The 17573-nt window shown below is 45.6% G+C and overlaps 1 protein-coding gene across 8 annotated transcripts in view; it reads left to right on the top strand.

The window, feature by feature from the left end:
* The window catches only part of myo6a (myosin VIa), a gene marked incomplete at both ends in the record, with an annotated part of 69172 nt that overhangs the window by 25777 nt on the left and 25822 nt on the right, over positions 1–17573 (top strand). For all 8 annotated transcript variants that reach the window (XM_080833133.1, XM_080833132.1, XM_080833128.1 and 5 more), the window contains 11 exons: positions 656–813; positions 1688–1779; positions 2487–2559; positions 6289–6416; positions 6863–6958; positions 7573–7743; positions 10444–10482; positions 11302–11395; positions 12762–12892; positions 14660–14737; positions 16534–16663. In XM_080833133.1, the coding sequence (XP_080689259.1) occupies positions 656–813; positions 1688–1779; positions 2487–2559; positions 6289–6416; positions 6863–6958; positions 7573–7743; positions 10444–10482; positions 11302–11395; positions 12762–12892; positions 14660–14737; positions 16534–16663 (1190 nt within the window). The remainder of the gene's footprint in view (positions 1–655; positions 814–1687; positions 1780–2486; positions 2560–6288; positions 6417–6862; positions 6959–7572; positions 7744–10443; positions 10483–11301; positions 11396–12761; positions 12893–14659; positions 14738–16533; positions 16664–17573) is intronic.

Genomic DNA, 17573 nt, shown 5'->3' with positions numbered 1-17573 from the left:
GCCACACCTATGGGCCAGTGGAGCTCTCCAAGGTGCTGAACATGTCTCTGGGCTAGAAGTGTCCCTCCAGGGCCACACCTATGGGCCAGTGGAGCTCTCCAAGGTGCTGAACATGTCTCTGGGCTAGAAGTGTCCCTCCAGGGCCACACCTATGGGCTTGTACTGGGAGTACTGGTGCTCTCTGGGATACTGGAGGTGCGGGAACTGAGGGAACAGCTGCTAAGGCCACCATAATGTACACATTTGCATGTATATTGCGCTGCTCAATCAATGGTACCTGTTTGGGAAGACATCATGCAGTTGTTTAAGAAAGTCTTATTATAGTCCTGCGCTAGCAAGAAGCATTTGTTTGCTAACTGTTGCTATCTTTAAGCTTGCTGCTAGTATTAAGTGTTGAGCACTACACAGTAAACAACAGTAATTTCAGTCACAAAGTTTATCTTATTGAATTTGTTCATCATTCTTATTCTTACAGTTAGAACTTGCAATTGCGAACATGGCTTGTCCTCTCATGGTATCTCATGGCATCATGCAGTTGTTTAAGAAAGTCCTGAATTTTGAAATAAGTACTCGTGAAAAGGTGAAGACAAGAATCTTGTGGTATATTTCACGTTGTCATTGTAAGTGAGAGTGTGTCCCAATCTTGTGTCCTCAGGGTGCCCTTGAAGGTGGAGCAGGCGAACAACGCCCGCGACGCGCTGGCCAAGGCTGTGTACAGCCGACTCTTCGACCACGTGGTGACGCGGGTCAACCAGTGCTTCCCCTTCGACTCCTCGGACAACTTCATCGGCGTGCTGGACATCGCTGGTTTCGGTGAGACTGCTATGCATGAGCGTGCTCTCGTGTACGTGCACACACACACACACACACAAAGGGCATTGCAAAACAACTACTATGGAGCAAGGGTTCTGTATCACACAAACACACACACACACACCTACATAATGTACATACACACATGCATAGGTTCAGTGAGATAAATTGAACATCCATATCAAATTACAGCCAATCCATCGGAGTCAGAGAAGAGAGCCAAATTCAGTCTGTTGAAGTGGCCAAACTAAGGCTACCTGCGAGAGAAGAAGAGTGCAAATTAGAGGTAGCATCAGGCTATAAAGTTAGTTAGTAGCCTAATGTAGAATTCATTTTAAAGCCTGATATTATTTGCATGCTATTGACGTAAGTTAATGTAGTAAGTTAATTATGGTTTGGTATTTTTGCAAGGGGAGATTACTCACCTCCTTCTCCTAGAACCCCACCCCCAACACACACACACACACACACACACACACACACACGCACATGCACATACACACACACACTCCCACAATCTGGTGTGCACACAATGACCTTCATATTAAATATCACATGTGAATTTATACAGGACACTGGTTCACCTGTTCTCACACTTGTAGGGGGCATACAGTCCATGCTTCACTCTTAGTCTTGTTCAGATATTACACAGATAAACCTACACACAAATACACACAGGAAGACCGATAGAGCTTTTCCCCATAGTCCTGTCCTTCTCCGTCACACTGTGAAATAAACTCAGTGAGTCCTGAAAGGTCACTGATGGAGTTTCAGACTGCCATTCTCAATCTGGGCTGCCCATTTCTCTTTTGAGCCTCAGACTGCCCTTCTCGGTCTAAGCTGTCCATCTCTCCTTTGTGCCTTCTTCTCCCAGAGTACTTTGAGCACAACAGCTTTGAACAGTTCTGCATCAACTACTGCAATGAGAAGCTGCAGCAGTTCTTCAACGAGCGCATCTTAAAGGAGGTGAGTGCGTTTGAGGCAAATGTGGAGGGGGGGGGGGGGGGGGGCGTCTCCCGTGCTCCCTTTATCTCCCTCTGCCTGTCTCGCTCTGTCTCTTTTCCCCTAGTGTCTATTCTGTCTCTCGCTCTTTCCATCCTCCCTCTCTCTTTATCTTTCTCAAACACTTTTCCTTTGTCCTCTTTATCCTCCCCTAGTCCCCTCTCTCTCTATCTCTTTCTCTCTCTCTCTCTCTCTCTGTCTCTTTTTGCTCGCTCTCTCTCTCTCTCTCTCTCTCTCTCTCATGGTATTTCAGAGAGTCACAGCAGTAAAGTGAGCTCTGAACCTACTTAATATTTCGTCTCTTCTTGTAGTACTCCCCATACCTACACAGAAAAGTTGCAGAACTGCTTACTGAAAGAAAAAATTGGCCCTGAACTTGAAGCTGGTGTATTTTGCTACCTCTTGCAACTTTTCTCATTGAAAAAGTTTCAGTTCAATTCAATGCAATGTTATTATACAGCACCAATAACACACAGTGTGCCTAACCCTCAGCACCCTCTAATGACTTAGTAGAACGTTCTCTCAATACTTTCACTGACTTCGACCTCCGGTTGGGTTGACATGGAGTTGGATTGATGAGTTGAGAAATTGACAAAATTGCTTTTTACTTTCGTATCATCCCCTATGATCCTTTTAAAGGTCTGTTTGTTTGTTTGTTTGTTATTCCTCAGGAACAAGAGCTCTATCAGAAAGAGGGGCTTGGAGTGAACGAGGTCCACTATGTTGACAATCAGGACTGCATTGGTTAGTATCTCAGGTGTCCATCTCGCTTTCTTGTTGTAGTGTATTTCATATTTTGGCTTTCTGCAAAGGCTTTGATTCAAAGGGACTCACAGGTGAGGCAGTAAAGTATTTGACAGTTCTGCTGAAGTGTTTTAATAATTTAGTACTTTAATCCATTTCTTTTATAGTCATTTAGTAATCCTTTTTATCTTGAAATATTGAACAGACTGGTCCTGTAAGCACTTGTGCATTGAGTGGGGCCTACAGAAGCCGTAGTGAGCTCTGGATCCAGCAGATGTCAAGTCAAGTGCACACAACGCATTGAGGATAATTAAAGAATGGTTAATAATTAAGACCATTAAAACAACTTATTAAGAACACTTAAAAAACTTCTTTAATGGAGTTAAGAAACTGCTCACACACACACACACACACACACACACACACACACACACACAGACAGAGATTAGTAGCTGATGAGTAAGTGTAGATCATTAGCATGTCATTTATACAATCTATTATTCTGTCTTGTCTCCATTGTCTTCACACCTTCAAGTGTTCGTCCCCAGACACACCTATCCCCGCTCTATAACTTTGTGTGTGTGTGTGCGTGCGTTCGTGTGTGTGTGTGTGTGTGTGTGTGTGTGTGTGTGTGTGTGTGTGTGTGTGTGTGTGTGTGTGTGTGTGTGTGTGTGCGCTTGTTTGCTTGTAGTAATCAGGCTGGGTGCCAGGTAAACAAAGTGAGGTTTGGCCTCTGAGCCTCCCACCTTCAACGCCACGTCTGCAAATAGAAGGCGTGGGACGGGCCTGATAGAGTGAGCAGGTCGCTGAGCATACTTAAACACATGCGCATGATGTTTTTACACCACAGACTGGGAGGATAAGGAAGGCACAGAATCGCCATAGAAAGAGCAGAATGGGAAACGAGATAACAAAGTACAGACAGGCATACAAACAGACTGAACAAGAAATACAATAAAAAAAAAGAGTGAAAGTGAGGTAAATGAAGAGGAAGGACGCGTTAGGAATGTGTTTAAAAGAGTCTCTGTGCGTCCTCCAATGCAGCACACAGTCACCCGTTATCACGAGTCCCCTGCAGCATGTTACAGCACCAGTGTGCAGACAGAATGTCGAGATATCCACAATCGCTACGGAGGAAGACAGGTTAAGTCCTGCCTGAGGTGACTAACACCCTCCCTTAACGGCATCATTTGTAAGGAGTTGGGCAGCAGACGCCGTGACGGAGTTATCAACATGGAGGGATGTTATTTTAGCTGCTGTAGGAAGCTGGCTGAGCTGTGAAGCCTGAGCCTGTTTTAAACGGTCTTTAACAGGCGCATTTTTTTTAATTCAGTTTTATCATTTTGATTATCATCCAACTAGCCTGGATACCAACCGAACTTAGCCCCGCCCACAGCATTCGAGGTCTGGAAGTTCGGTCTGGCACTGCTTCGTTGGGGAGAAATTATCAGAAGTTAGGATTCGGCCGAATAAATCAAATTGTCAGGGAGGGCTTTATACGATGATGGACAGATGATCAACCGTAACATAATCAACTATGTCACCAACGCTTGGGTTGAATTAGTTTTCAACAAACATGGCTGCCGCTGGAGAGCTTAAATTTGGGGATTCAAGTCTGTTTTAGAAGACATTGACAGCGCATTAGCTTTGAAAGAGGAATAGAGAAACGCAAGCAAGGCATTTGTCGATCGAAAATAAGTTTTTGCCGTCCTTCCTACGGGATCCGGTTAAAGTTTAATGTATCAGCTGGCCCTGATGATCATGCTACAGTGCTCTGATTGGTTCTAGGTACCTCCAATTGAGCGAAGAGGTATGATTTTCCTGGTTCGGTTGAAACACGACCCATAATCACAGCCCAATGGAGCAGTATCAGACTCATATTCTGACTAGAAATTATGAGTATGACATCTTCAGGCTATCATCCAACTATATGTCCAATAAAACACATGTACTCAGTACATAGGCTACTGTGCTCACATTTGTATCTGTCTAGGTCATAGACCTTTAAGCCTTTAGGGTAGCCATGGTAGTATAACCCTGCAGACTACAAATACAGTTTAATTTACTATAATTTTCAATTTAATATTATTGACTGAAAAAAATTGCAAAAGTGTTTCAAGAGGAGACTACCTTCTGGTTTCCAGTTCCGAGACTGGTACTGAGTCAGTAAACCACATTGTAAGTCTTCTGGTTATTCTAAGAATATTCAGATTTCGCCAATGGCCAGTTTTAGTCTGCGATGTCAGTCTACAAGCAGTGACTGTATTTCCTGTTTGGTTCACAATTCATAGGGTGTTCGCCATTAGTGTGGCAAACTCTGTATTTATTTTAAAACCACCAAACGCGAGAAGTAAATTAAATGAAATTCACAGAGTAGTTTTTTCATTATCTTTGTCTCTGACAGCATCTTTGACACGACCAAATGTATTTCTCTCCTATCATTTTATTTGCATTAAACTGTGATTTCCGTTGTCCTTACTGATTTCTGCAATTCTGTCTGCATTTTCCACATCGTTGAGAGCATAGGGCCCTATATTTCCCACTGGACTTGAAAGACACACAGAGAGACACATACAGACACACCTGCACACACTTCAAGGCGGCACACATTTGCACACATACCCGTACCTGACCGGCTTTGAGATATTAGAGTTTGTGTGTGTGTGTGTGTTTGTGGGTGTGCGTGTGCGTGTTTGAGCATATGCGGTGTGTGTGTGTGTGTGTGTGTGTGTGTGTGTGTGTGTGTGTGTGTGTGTGTGTGTGTGTGCGGTGTGTGCGTGTGGTGTGTGCGTGCGGGTGTGTGCGTGCAGTGTGCATGCGTTGTGTGCCTGGCATTCATAATTTCCAGGCGGTAGGACTGAATTGTGCCCAGAGCGCGAGAGCCTGTTCCAGAAACACGATACCCAGCCACTTTATTTTCAGCGGTTCAAACAACCCATGTTTGCTCGGAAACAATAAAAGCATTTTCTTGGGAGGTAGGTTCCAGTGAAGCAATCATATGGACTATAGCATCTGCAGACACAATCCCTCTTGCTTTGTGTGGCTGATTGAACTGTAGAGCTGTAGGAAGAAGGTTCCGGGCCAGTGAGTCAAGGTGGTTACTGATCTCCACTCTCTCTAATGGAACTTTAGTCGGCCATCTATTTCTGGACACCATGACACTTGTGTTCTCGCCCCAACTTTTTTGTATTGTCGTTGGTGAAACTGGCCTAAATTCTGCTTTCTTTCTTTTTTGTGTGTGTGTACCCCATCATGTTCTCGATAGGTTGCTTGTTCAAGTGCACAGACCCATTATTATTGTATTGTCATTTTGGTTCCCTGACAGACAGCCTGACTCCCATTGTTCACAAAGACAATTTTCTCACTCATAATTAGATGTCTGCACAGTCTGCTGCTCTGAGCATTCGAGACACAGCTGCAATAATGAAAGGGTTTTGCTAATGGATATGGTGTGTGTGTGTGTGTGTGTGTGTGTGTGTGTGTGTGTGTGTGTGTGTGTGTGTGTGTGTGTGTGTGTGTGTGTGTGTGTGTGTGTTGTCCGGTGTGTGTGTGGGTGGCGCTGAGCTTTTGGGTGTCCTGGATTTCTCTGTTTGTGGATTTTAATGTGTGTGTGTGTGTGTGTGTGTGTGTGTGGCGCTGAGCTTTTGGGTGTCCTGGATTTCTCTGTTTGTGGATTTTAATGTGTGTGTGTGTGTGTGTGTGTGTGTGTGTGTGTGTCTGTGCTCATAGACCTAGTGGAGGCCAAGCTGCGTGGCATTCTGGATATTCTGGATGAAGAGAACCGTCTACCTCAACCCAGTGACCAGCACTTCACTGAGATGGTGCACAGCAAACACAAGGACCACTTCCGCCTGACTGTAAATACCTAAACATTACCCTTGTGTGAATCTCTGCCTGACTGTAAATACCTAAACATTACCCTTGTGTGAATCTCCACCTGACTGTAAATACCTAAACATTACCCTTGTGTGAATCTCCACCTGACTGTAAATACCTAAACATTAACATTGTGTGAATCTTTGCCTCACTGTAAATCTATTCTATTCAGTTCCCCCTGAGTACTCCTCCCTCTGTTCTATTCAGTTCCCCCTGCGTACTCCTCCTTCTTCAGTTCCCCCTGAGTTCTCCTCCCTATGTTCTATGCAGTTCCTCCAGAGTACACCTCCATCTGTTCTATTCAGTTCCCCCTGCGTACTCCTCCTTCTTCAGTTCCCCCTGTGTACTCCTCCCTTTGTTCTATTCAGTTCCCCCTGCTTACTCCTCCTTATTCAGTTCACCCTGCTTACTCCTCCTTCTGTTCCAGGTGCCCAGGAAGTCCAAGCTGGCCGTGCACAGGAATGTCCGCGATGATGAAGGTTTTATCGTCAGGCACTTTGCTGGAGCTGTCTGCTATGAAACGGTGAGCAGAGAAGAATGATGAGCTGCTTTGAAAGCCATGAATAAATAGTTCACCATCATCATCATCACCATCATCATCATCTTTTATAAGATGGTGCGATGCCTCAGTACCCTACCACTTCTCACCACTTTTTTTCTCTCTTTTCGTTCGGCTTCTTGAAAATGTATGCCCTTTGAGTGTGAACCCCATTATTGATGCAGGCCTCTTCTTTGCCAGTTTTTGAGATGCTGTGGTGACTCAGAGAGAGAGAGAGAGAGAGAGAGAGAGAGAGACTTTAAAGTTGAGAGTAGGAGTCCACTCAGAGAAAAGGTCATTTCAAGTTCACAACAAGTTAAGTGTAGTGATGAATAATTTTTTTAGAAATTCTTCTGAAAGCCATTTGTATTGCTCTTTCTGTCTTTATGTATGTCTGTCCACCACCACACACACACACACAAACACACACACACACACACACACATACAACACACACACACACACACACACACACACACACACACACACACACACACACACACACACACACACACACACACACACACACACACACCATTTCTCATTACCCCTGTCTGTGCATCTCTCTGTTTTTGTGTCCGACTCTCTTGAAATGCCAGACCAAGTTTGTGGAGAAGAACAACGATGCACTGCACATGTCCTTGGAGGTTCTGGTCAGCGAATCCAAAGACCAATTCGTGAAGGACCTCTTTTTGAACTCCAACAACTCCAAGGACTCCAAGCAGAAGGCCGGCAAGCTCAGTTTCATCAGTGTGGGCAACAAATTCAAGGTCAGTGGTGGGCAGCGCCGTGCCGTCCATCCGTCCGTCCGTCCTTTCCTTCATCTCCACTCCTGAAGTGTGAATACCTGCTGCAGCCCACGTGCTCTGGAGCGTTTGATTTGCAGCGGACTGACTTTGAAGCCTTTTGAGTGTCAGAAGGGTGAAAAAAAGAGTGTTCTTTGCAGGCACAGAAGGTTCAAAGTTCAAAGTACTTTATTGTCATTGCCACAAAAATAATACCAAAAAAAAAGCAATATATCTCCATATCTCCATATTAAGGTGCATTAAGAAATGGGAGTCACACAATAACACATATTCACACACGTACAGAAAATAAAGCACTTTTTTAGTTATGGTGTTTTGAAAATGGCTTCTCTGCTATGAACTCATCGTATTCCGCTGTTAATACATCACGAGAGGTATTTATTATTAGTAAACTAGAATCTGACCTGAATGAGTTTAATCGTGAGAACTGAAATGGAATCTGTATGACGTGCTGGGGTACTGAATGTTGCCTCTGATTCAGAACAGCAGTGAGTGGGGGCCTCTGACTGCCATAGCACTGCCTCTGATGCCCCCTAAGCCTACCCCCTGAAGCAGAGGGGGACCAGAGAGTGGCCTGCTGGGCACTTAAGCGTGTCTGAGAAATGCATCCACCGCTCCGAGGAACAGCAGGGTGTGAGCAGCAGAAAGTGTCTGATTTGGTTAAAATGCCCCTATTGAGCCCACAGAGAAGGGCCGAGTGCAATGGCTGTGTCAGTGGAGGGAGGGAGTGAGAGAAGGAAAAAAGAGAGTGTTGTTTTTCTTGTTTCATGTGGGTTATGTGGGCTCTCCCTCCTCCTGGCTCTTTTGAACCTTTTCATTGGATTTTTTCTTCCTCTACCTCCACTTGGTCAGAGGGGGGTGCAGGGCAAAGAGAGAGTGAAACAGGCACACATTCAGATGGGAGGGCTAAAAAATAACCTCATTCGCTCAGCGTCTGAGGGAAGGGGGGAGAAAGGTGGCTGACGAGTTGCGTTTGTGCTCCATGTTTGCTCCCTGGATGAAATGAAACTCATTGGTGGACAACACAAACATCCACGCGTTTAATGGGGCCCCATATCCACTCATAGCTACGGCATTTCTTCAACGACTTGAAGAAATGTGTGTGTGTGTCTTTCTGAGAGAGAGAGAGAGAGAGAGAGAGAGAGAGAGAGAGAGAGAGAGACCATCGAAAAGGGCAGACACAGGCAAACCTGGCTGCCCAGAGAGGACAGGCTGTGTACCAACTGCAACCAAGGTGTAATTGAAACAGAGCTTCACTTCCTGGCAGAATGCTGCCAATGGAGAGAAATAAGGGACCAATTCTTTCCTAAATTCAGAGCTATGCACCCAGACCCTAAGGACCTTGACTCAGGTATGAGGGTGTTATTGGGAGAGGAAGAGAGGAGCACAAGAGTGGCAGCAAGATATATAGATGCTTGCCACAGAAAAAGAGAAGAGTCACTTCATCAGTGAACCACACACACGGATACATTCCCCCACACACACTTACATGCACTCACATCCACACCACCACACATGCATGAACACACACGCACGCATGCACACATGCACACATGCACACACACACACACTGCCGTTGCAAAATGTTTTATTTTCTACTTGTTCTACTATATTATTATATGTACTACAAGAATGCTTTGGCAATGCAAATTGTGTTTTTTTGTCATGCCAATAAAGCTGAATTGAAATTGAAATTGAATTGAGAGAAAGAGAAAGAGAAAGACAAAGACAGAGAGAGACAGAGAGAGACAGAGACACAGAGAGAGACACAGAGAGAGACACAGAGAGAGACAGACAAACAGAGTAAGCATGGCTTGACCTCATCTTTCAGACATGTAGATTCAAGACAGCACCCTTATATTTACCCAGCCACACATTAGGAACACACACAAGGCCTCGGAAATGTATTTGCAGAAATCGGATTGAACAAATCTGTGGGAACTAGCATGACAAGGTAAAAAAATAGGATGATCTGTGTGTGCTTTTGTTTGTAAACACACTCATTTGTTCACCAGCCCCTCCAATCAGAAACGCTGCCATCTCTCCCCCGAATGAGGTGCTGTTAACCTTGACTTCTGGCGGGAGTGGGGAACTTTTTGCCCACTTTGTGACCAGGAATCTGTGAAACCTTCTTGTGAAGCTAAGGAGGATGTGATGCATATTGATGTTGTAGTAGCGTGTGGGCTGCTGCTGCTTCAGCTTGAGGCCCTGGCCCTGCATGCCAATAACATGACTGCTGTATGTGAGAACCACAGTCAGAGCCACAGGACTGATGCTATAGTGGTCATGACTATTATGCATGGAGCGAAACTAGTGGCTGCGGTTACATAGAAGGGTTAGTTAGAACTTTAAATGCACTGCATTGCGCATTCAAGACGTGAGAAGAGATACCCATCCTCGTAGTATAGTGATCACTGCAAAGCCTAGCTGAAGCGTATGTTCTGTTGTTTCTAGGATGAAGGGCAAATGGGCAGAAAATCTGTGGTTCGAATTAACTTTTGTCTGTCTGTGTTTTTGTTCTTAACAGAAGAGGCCAGGTGGCTCGCGAGCCTGTGTGGTTATATTCCGTGTACTGCTTGGATTGAACCAGAGATGCGAGTTGTGCATTTATATTCTTTATTTTTCAGACTAAAGTTGTTGTGCTGTGATTTTGTGTCCCCTCAGACCCAGCTGAATATCTTGTTGGAGAAGCTGCGCAGCACTGTGAGTATTGTCTCTGAATATGAATATGTTACTGAGTCCTGCCTTTATCTGAACATGCCACTGAGTGTAGCTTTAATCCATCACCCTATTTCCTATCATTATACTCAAGTGCAGCTGAAGCAGGTGGTGTAGATGGAGTCATTAGTTATAGCAGCCTTCCCCACACAGAGAGACTGAGACAGAGTGGAGAGCAATGAAGCAACTGAAATAAGATTAGAGAGGCTCGTTTTTATTTTTGATTTATTTAACCTTTATTTAACCAGGAAACTCAGGCATTGAGATTACTTTTTTTTCTCGCAAGTGGACTCTGGCCTATAGGGCAGCACACCAAAAGGACAGTCAACAGAGAGACAAGAACAATAACAACAACAAAATCAAATTATTTTACAATTATCTTAAAAAAAAGGTCAGATAGATAAAGTGCTCCATTTTATAATGTTTCTGCAGGTGGAGTAAAAACCTTAAGTAAAGGCTCCCTCCCCATAGTCAGACCATACAGTCTGAACGTCCACCTGAATATAATTATTAAAAACTTAAATTGTACCCAGACTTACTTGTTGATATGAATGCAGACACATATATACGAAGCTGACCAATAATTGCTTCGTAGAAAATTACCGACTGAATTTGACTTCACACTGAAAGTGGAGGCCAACCAATTATTTCATGAAGTTCCCAGTGATGAGTTGAATATCTGGCACATTAAATATTGAAAGAGCAACATTAATTGGATGATTTGCCCCCCCCCCCCCCCCCCCCACACACACACACGCATACATTCACACACCCGAACACACACACACATAATCCTCACCACAGGGTTCCAGCTTCATCCGCTGTGTCAAGCCCAACCTGAAGATGGTGGCTCACCAGTTTGAGGGCGGTCAGATTCTCTCCCAGCTGCAGTGCTCAGGTTTGTGACGGCAGTCGGCCTCCCCTCTCTAGTCCATGATCTCATACGCACAGGAAGGCAGACCCCACTGTCCTGTCTTGATAAGTGCTGTGGAAACAGCCCTAGGCTCTGCTGTCCATACCTCAGTCCTTTATCTAGGTCCCTTTTTTATCTTCTTTTCCATGCCCTCTTTCTCACTCTCACTCCCTCACTCACTCACGGCCACTCACATACTCTTTCTCTCTTTCAGCTACTCTCTCCCTCTCTTTCTGCTACCCCCCTTTTTCACTTTCTCTACCTGTGTCTTTTGTTCCTCTTTTACTTTCTCCTTGCCTCCTCCCTCTCTCTCTCTCTCTCCCTCTCTCTCTGTCCCCTTGTCAGACCACCCTGCCCCTCTCTTCTCCCTGTAGAGTCAGCAGCCACTCTCTTTGTCCTTCCTCTGTGCCCTAACTGGAGCAGGCAGTGACGGGGCCGCCGGGGAGCCCGTAGAGGGGGGTGCTAAATCACTCGGTGTCATCTTCATTTTTTTTCTGCTACGGGAACATAAAAAGAGCCTTAGACTCATTTCTCATTCTTATGTCCAATTTGCATATTACATTTGACACACGTTTTCCCTCCGTAACCTTGAATACAGTACTGTGTTTGTTTTTGTGGATTTTTTTTTTCCAGAGTGTGCAAGTTTAAGGATTTAAGCCCAAAGGCAAACGTTTCCATTTGTTTGTCAAATACATCTGTGGCCTTATGGAGGCTAGTTGTCAAGGTGCCACCATCTATTGCTATTCTGTAGTTCTTAGAAGAAAGAGAGGAGTTAAGTTGTCCCTAATTGACTCTTAGTACTCTTAGTAGACTATTTGAATGCATCAACACACCAATAGTGTGACATAGTTCCAAACAAATACAGGTGACTGTGAAAGCAGTGCTTTTATGACGATATCGTTCAGAGGTTCAAATACAGCTGACTGTGAAAGCAGTGCTTTTATGACGATATCGTTCAGAGGTTCAAATACAGCTGACTGTGAAAGCAGTGCTTTTATAACGATATCGTTCAGAGGTTCAAATACAGCTGACTGTGAAAGCAGTGCTTTTATGACGATATCGTTCAGAGGTTCAAATACAGCTGACTGTGAAAGCAGTGCTTTTATGACGATATCGTTCAGAGGTTCAAATACAGCTGACTGTGAAAGCAGTGCTTTTATGACGATATCGTTCAGAGGTTCTCCGGCATGTTGTCAGCAGCATGTCTCCTTCTTGTGCTGCTTCTTGCGAGCATCCAAAGAACCCAGATTCAGGGAGTTTGCTCAAAAGAAGTCTGCGTGACCTGTCCCGTTTCGACCTGTTTAATTGACCCATGTCTCCCTTGTCCTAACTCTTTTGTTTGGCCCTGTAGGGATGGTGTCTGTCCTAGACCTCATGCAGGGGGGGTTCCCCTCACGCGCTCCCTTCAGTGAGCTGTACAACATGTACAAGCAGTATATGCCAGCCAAGCTCACCCGCCTCGACCCAAGACTCTTCTGCAAGGTCAGTCTGAGTCTACCACACGTGGGAACATTTCAACTAAGTACACGTATAAATGTATAAACTAAGCAGACATGCACTACCATATGAAAGTTTGGAATCACTGAGCGATTCCTTGTTTTTGAAAGAAAATCAAGCTTTTTTTTTTTATTGAGATAACCTGCAGTTCATCACAAAGAGTCCAGACATTGCTAATGGAAATGACTATCGCAGCTTGATATGGGCTGGTTTCGAATGCAATCTCTAAATAGGCATACAAGCCCATTTTCCGCCACCATTACTCACGTGGTTCAGTGTCACCCTGTGTTAGCTACTCCTAAATCATATTTAAAACCCTTAAATAGGATTAGTTTTGTAAGACTGAAGACTGTTGAGCGGTTAGGAAAGCATTAAAAGCAGCCTTCTTTGGGCCGCTTGAGTATCTGGAGCATCAGAACTTGTGGAATTGATTTTGGGTTTAAAAGCGCTTTCTTCAGAAGCACATTAGTCTCTTCTAACCAGGATAGAAAGAGAAAGGGAAGGTCCTGTTGCATAACAGTACAAGTGGTTCAAAACATCAGAATCTCTAGCTAGAGGAAAAAATTGCCTTACAGATCTTCAGCTGGAAGATTATTAAATAGTACCCATCCGCCAGTCTCGTCGTCAGCAGTGGAGAGACTCAAAAATGCAGGGCTTCTAGGCGGAGTTTCAAAGAAAAAAGCCATGTCGGAGACTGGCTTATAAAAGGAAAAGGAAAATGGCTAAAAGGAAACCGGTACAGGAATGGAAGATGATAAAAATACATTACGGAGTGTTTGAGGTGAGGTCTTCAGATCACAGCGAAGAAACTTTATGAGCCACAGGAAAAATGAAAAGATGTCTGAGAACTGCTTGACACTATCCCTCAGGCATGCTAGAGGAAATGTGTTGTGTCAGCGCGCTTCTGTGCTGCTAAAGTCTTAGACAGAGTGAAGGGAATCTTTAACATGGACGGCTAGAACTCCACTACACCGTAACTCCATCGCCATGCCCTGTGGACGCCACTCGGCTGGAGCCAAATTTATATTCTACAACAAGACCGACCCAAATGATTGCTCCAAATTATGCAAGGCCTATTTAGTGCAGAAGCAGTCACACTGTGATACTGCAAAGTCTGTAATTGCTGCAAATGAAAGACTCTTTGATGAGAGCACATTATCGAGCACGTCATATTTCTAACTTTGGTAATGTCTTGACTGTATTTTCAATTCATTTTGCACCTTGCATGGTCAAATGTCATTTTCTGGGTGATTTCAAACTTTTGGATGGAAGAGAAGATCTATCCTAGGAAGGAAGGGTGGGAGGGGGGGAAGAGCTAAAAGAAGGGAGATTGAAAAAGAATAGGAAGGAAGGATAGGAAGAAAAAAAAAAAAGCAATGAAATGTGTTAAGGAGAAAACCGATTTGGCAATCGCATCAGAATTGAAAGTCTTACTTGCTGGAAGGATGGCGGAAAAACACAGACTTTCATCCTCGGTCGAGCAGATGCATTTATGTGAGCAGCCAGTCTTACTCAGTCCACTGATCATAGTATTCATGGCCCTCTGCCAGCCAGCCAGCCAGCCCGCTGCCCAACAGCCTCCAGGCCACTGGCTCTATTATTCACATACATATTTCAACAGGCCTCCCTTTCATGTGTCTGGATAAATCCACAAGAATAGTTCAATGTGATCTAAAGCAGCTATCCATGACCACATATGCACTCTTTATTTCTCTCCCTCTCTCTCTCTCTCCCTCTCTCTCTCTCTCTCAGGCTCTGTTCAAAGCCCTCGGTCTGAATGAGAAGGACTACAAGTTTGGGCTGACCAAAGTCTTCTTCCGACCTGGAAAGGTGAGCCCCCACCGCCACCTCTCTTTTTGTTTGGTTTTTGATCTGTCACACACTTCCGCTTTCAGATGGCAGACCTCATATTTATCAAAGGCAGGAATCCGGTACACAGAGAGTCCTGCGCTGTGTTCCATTTTCCCTACCTACCGTACCTACCGTACCTATACTTATACAGAGTACACAGTACACACTCACTAGGTACGCAGATTCTCAGCAGGTGAGTGCTGCTCCAAATCTAATACTCCGTGGTGCACTTACCGGAAATTACGATCGCGACAAGCCCCGCGTTCGTCTTTTTCGAACTGAGCGGCTCTGCCTGGGTCCGCCTCTTCCGCTACGTTGACAAGATGGCGGCCGTTGAGAATGGACAGTGTACCCTGCTTCCACACTCAGCGTTTTGACCGTTATGAGTACAGATACGGGTCCTTTGGGTATACTTCTTTTCGACGCGGAAATGGGAAATCGGAAAACGGAACACCCTACATACTCACACTAAGGATGGTAGGTACGGTAGGTAGGGAAAACGGAACAGAGCACAGGCTTCTGCCTAGAGCAGCAACGACGCTGGACGCAAGGTCAAGGCTAACAGATGGGCGTTTGATTTCCAACTAAATGAATCATTTATCTGTGTTAACCTGTGCAGGGGAGGCTAGGAGATGGATGAGCCTTATGCCATGTTGAGGGCTATGGGGAGAGGGTGTTCAGGAGGGGGCGTTTTCAGAGGGATCTGCTCCTCTGGCTCTGATGAACGGATACGGAGGAGAGGATTTATTTTGCGAAATTGTTTATTTTATTTATTTATTTGTATTTCTTTTTTATGCTCTGTTGGAAAATGAGTTTAATCTCCTGTTGCAGAGGTGTCATTTCAAGCCAACTCTAGACATGTTTATCTTAGGGCATCTCACACGTGCTATATTTTGGCAAAGTGATACTGTGTGTGTGTGTGAGAGAGAGAGAGCGAGAGAGCTGTCCGTCCTGTAATTCGCCGAATCAATCTGGCATCAACCCTGGGTTTAATTTGGCATGTGTATGCCTTAGCACTTCTGCGCTGGTTACAATAGCCTGCCAAAATTGTGCTAATGAGAAGTGATGAATATGTTATCCTCCACCCAATTAAGTTTTTCTTCTCTGCCTCTCTTCGCTATTTTATTCTGTGTTTCTCTATTTCTACCTCCTATTCTCTTTCTCCCCTGCTTTTCATCTGTCTTCTTCATTTTTTTTTACTGTCCTTTCTCTGTCTTGCCCTTTCAATATTTCCCCCCACTCTTCTCTCTCTCAGCTTACTTCTCTTTTCTTTTTCTCATCACCCTCTTTGTCTCTCTCTCATTATCCATTCATCAATTCCCCTGGATCTTTACCACAAGGACATTACTTCAGTGGTCCGCCTGCACAAGTCATCCATTAACATAAACTCACAGAGATGGCAATCTATAGCTGGGTTTCTATCCAACTGTTCAATGTTCACTGTTTGGCCATTTAAATAGGACATGATGGAGTGGCAACACTGTGAAATCTACATAGAATCTGCAAATTTGCCGATTCGCATAGGGTATAAGGTTGAAACAGGTTTATTTGCATCAATTCGCATTTGTAGAGGTTGCTCCGACAACCTCAAGTTTTGAACCCACAGCTGTTCACAACTCCTGCCTTGATTAGCAGAGTGTCTGTTTTGAATTTGCGTAACACAGCAGATGTAAACGTGCAGTCGCATTTTCTTTAGCCCGATGTTTCTTAAAACAAGCCAGCTTATGCGATGCGCCGTGAACAAGTCAATAATTCATCTGCTGTTTGGTCCCCAGTTTGCGGAGTTCGACCAGATCATGAAGTCGGACCCAGACCACCTGGCCGAGCTGGTGAAGCAGGTCAACAAGTGGCTGATCTGCAGCCGATGGAAGAAGTGCCAGTGGTGTGCACTGTCTGTCATTAAACGTACGTATGGTTGCTAGGAGACCATCTCCTGCACCCTCCTGTTCACCCGGCCCTGTTCCCAGAGACCCAGCCTCACACAGAGACCCAGCCTCACCCAGAGACCCAGCCCCACACAGCCTCACACAGAGACCCAGCCTCACACAGAGACCCAGCCTCACACAGAGACCCAGCCTCACACAGAGACCCAGCCCCACACAGAGACCCAGCCTCACCCAGCCTCACACAGAGACCCAGCCTCACCCAGAGACCCAGCCTCACACAGAGACCCAGCCCCACCCAGAGACCCAGCCTCCCATAGAGACCCAGCCTCACCCAGCCTCACACAGAGACCCAGCCTCACCCACCCTCACACAGAGACCCAGCCTCACCCAGCCTCACACAGAGACCCAGCCTCACACAGCCTCACACAGAGACCCAGCCTCACACAGAGACCCAGCCTCACACAGAGACCCAGCCTCACACAGAGACCCAGCCCCACACAGAGACCCAGCCTCACCCAGCCTCACACAGAGACCCAGCCTCACCCAGAGACCCAGCCTCACACAGAGACCCAGCCCCACCCAGAGACCCAGCCTCCCATAGAGACCCAGCCTCACCCAGCCTCACACAGAGACCCAGCCTCACCCAGCCTCACACAGAGACCCAGCCTCACCCAGCCTCACACAGAGACCCAGCCTCACACAGCCTCACACAGAGACCCGGCCTCACATAGAGACCCAGCCTCACATAGAGACCCAGCCTCACACAGAGACCGAGCCTCACATAGAGACCCAGCCTCACATAGAGACCCAGCCTCACCCAGCCTCACATAGAGATCCAGCCTCACATAGAGACCCAGCCTCACATAGAGACCCAGCCTCACATAGAGACCCAGCCTCACCCAGAGACCCAGCCCCACACAGCCTCACCC

Source organism: Sprattus sprattus (assembly GCF_963457725.1).
Source record: "Sprattus sprattus genome assembly, chromosome: 2".
Lineage (NCBI taxonomy): Eukaryota > Metazoa > Chordata > Actinopteri > Clupeiformes > Clupeidae > Sprattus > Sprattus sprattus.
Note: the sequence above shows the minus strand (reverse complement) of the source record. Positions and strands in the feature narration are given on the sequence as shown.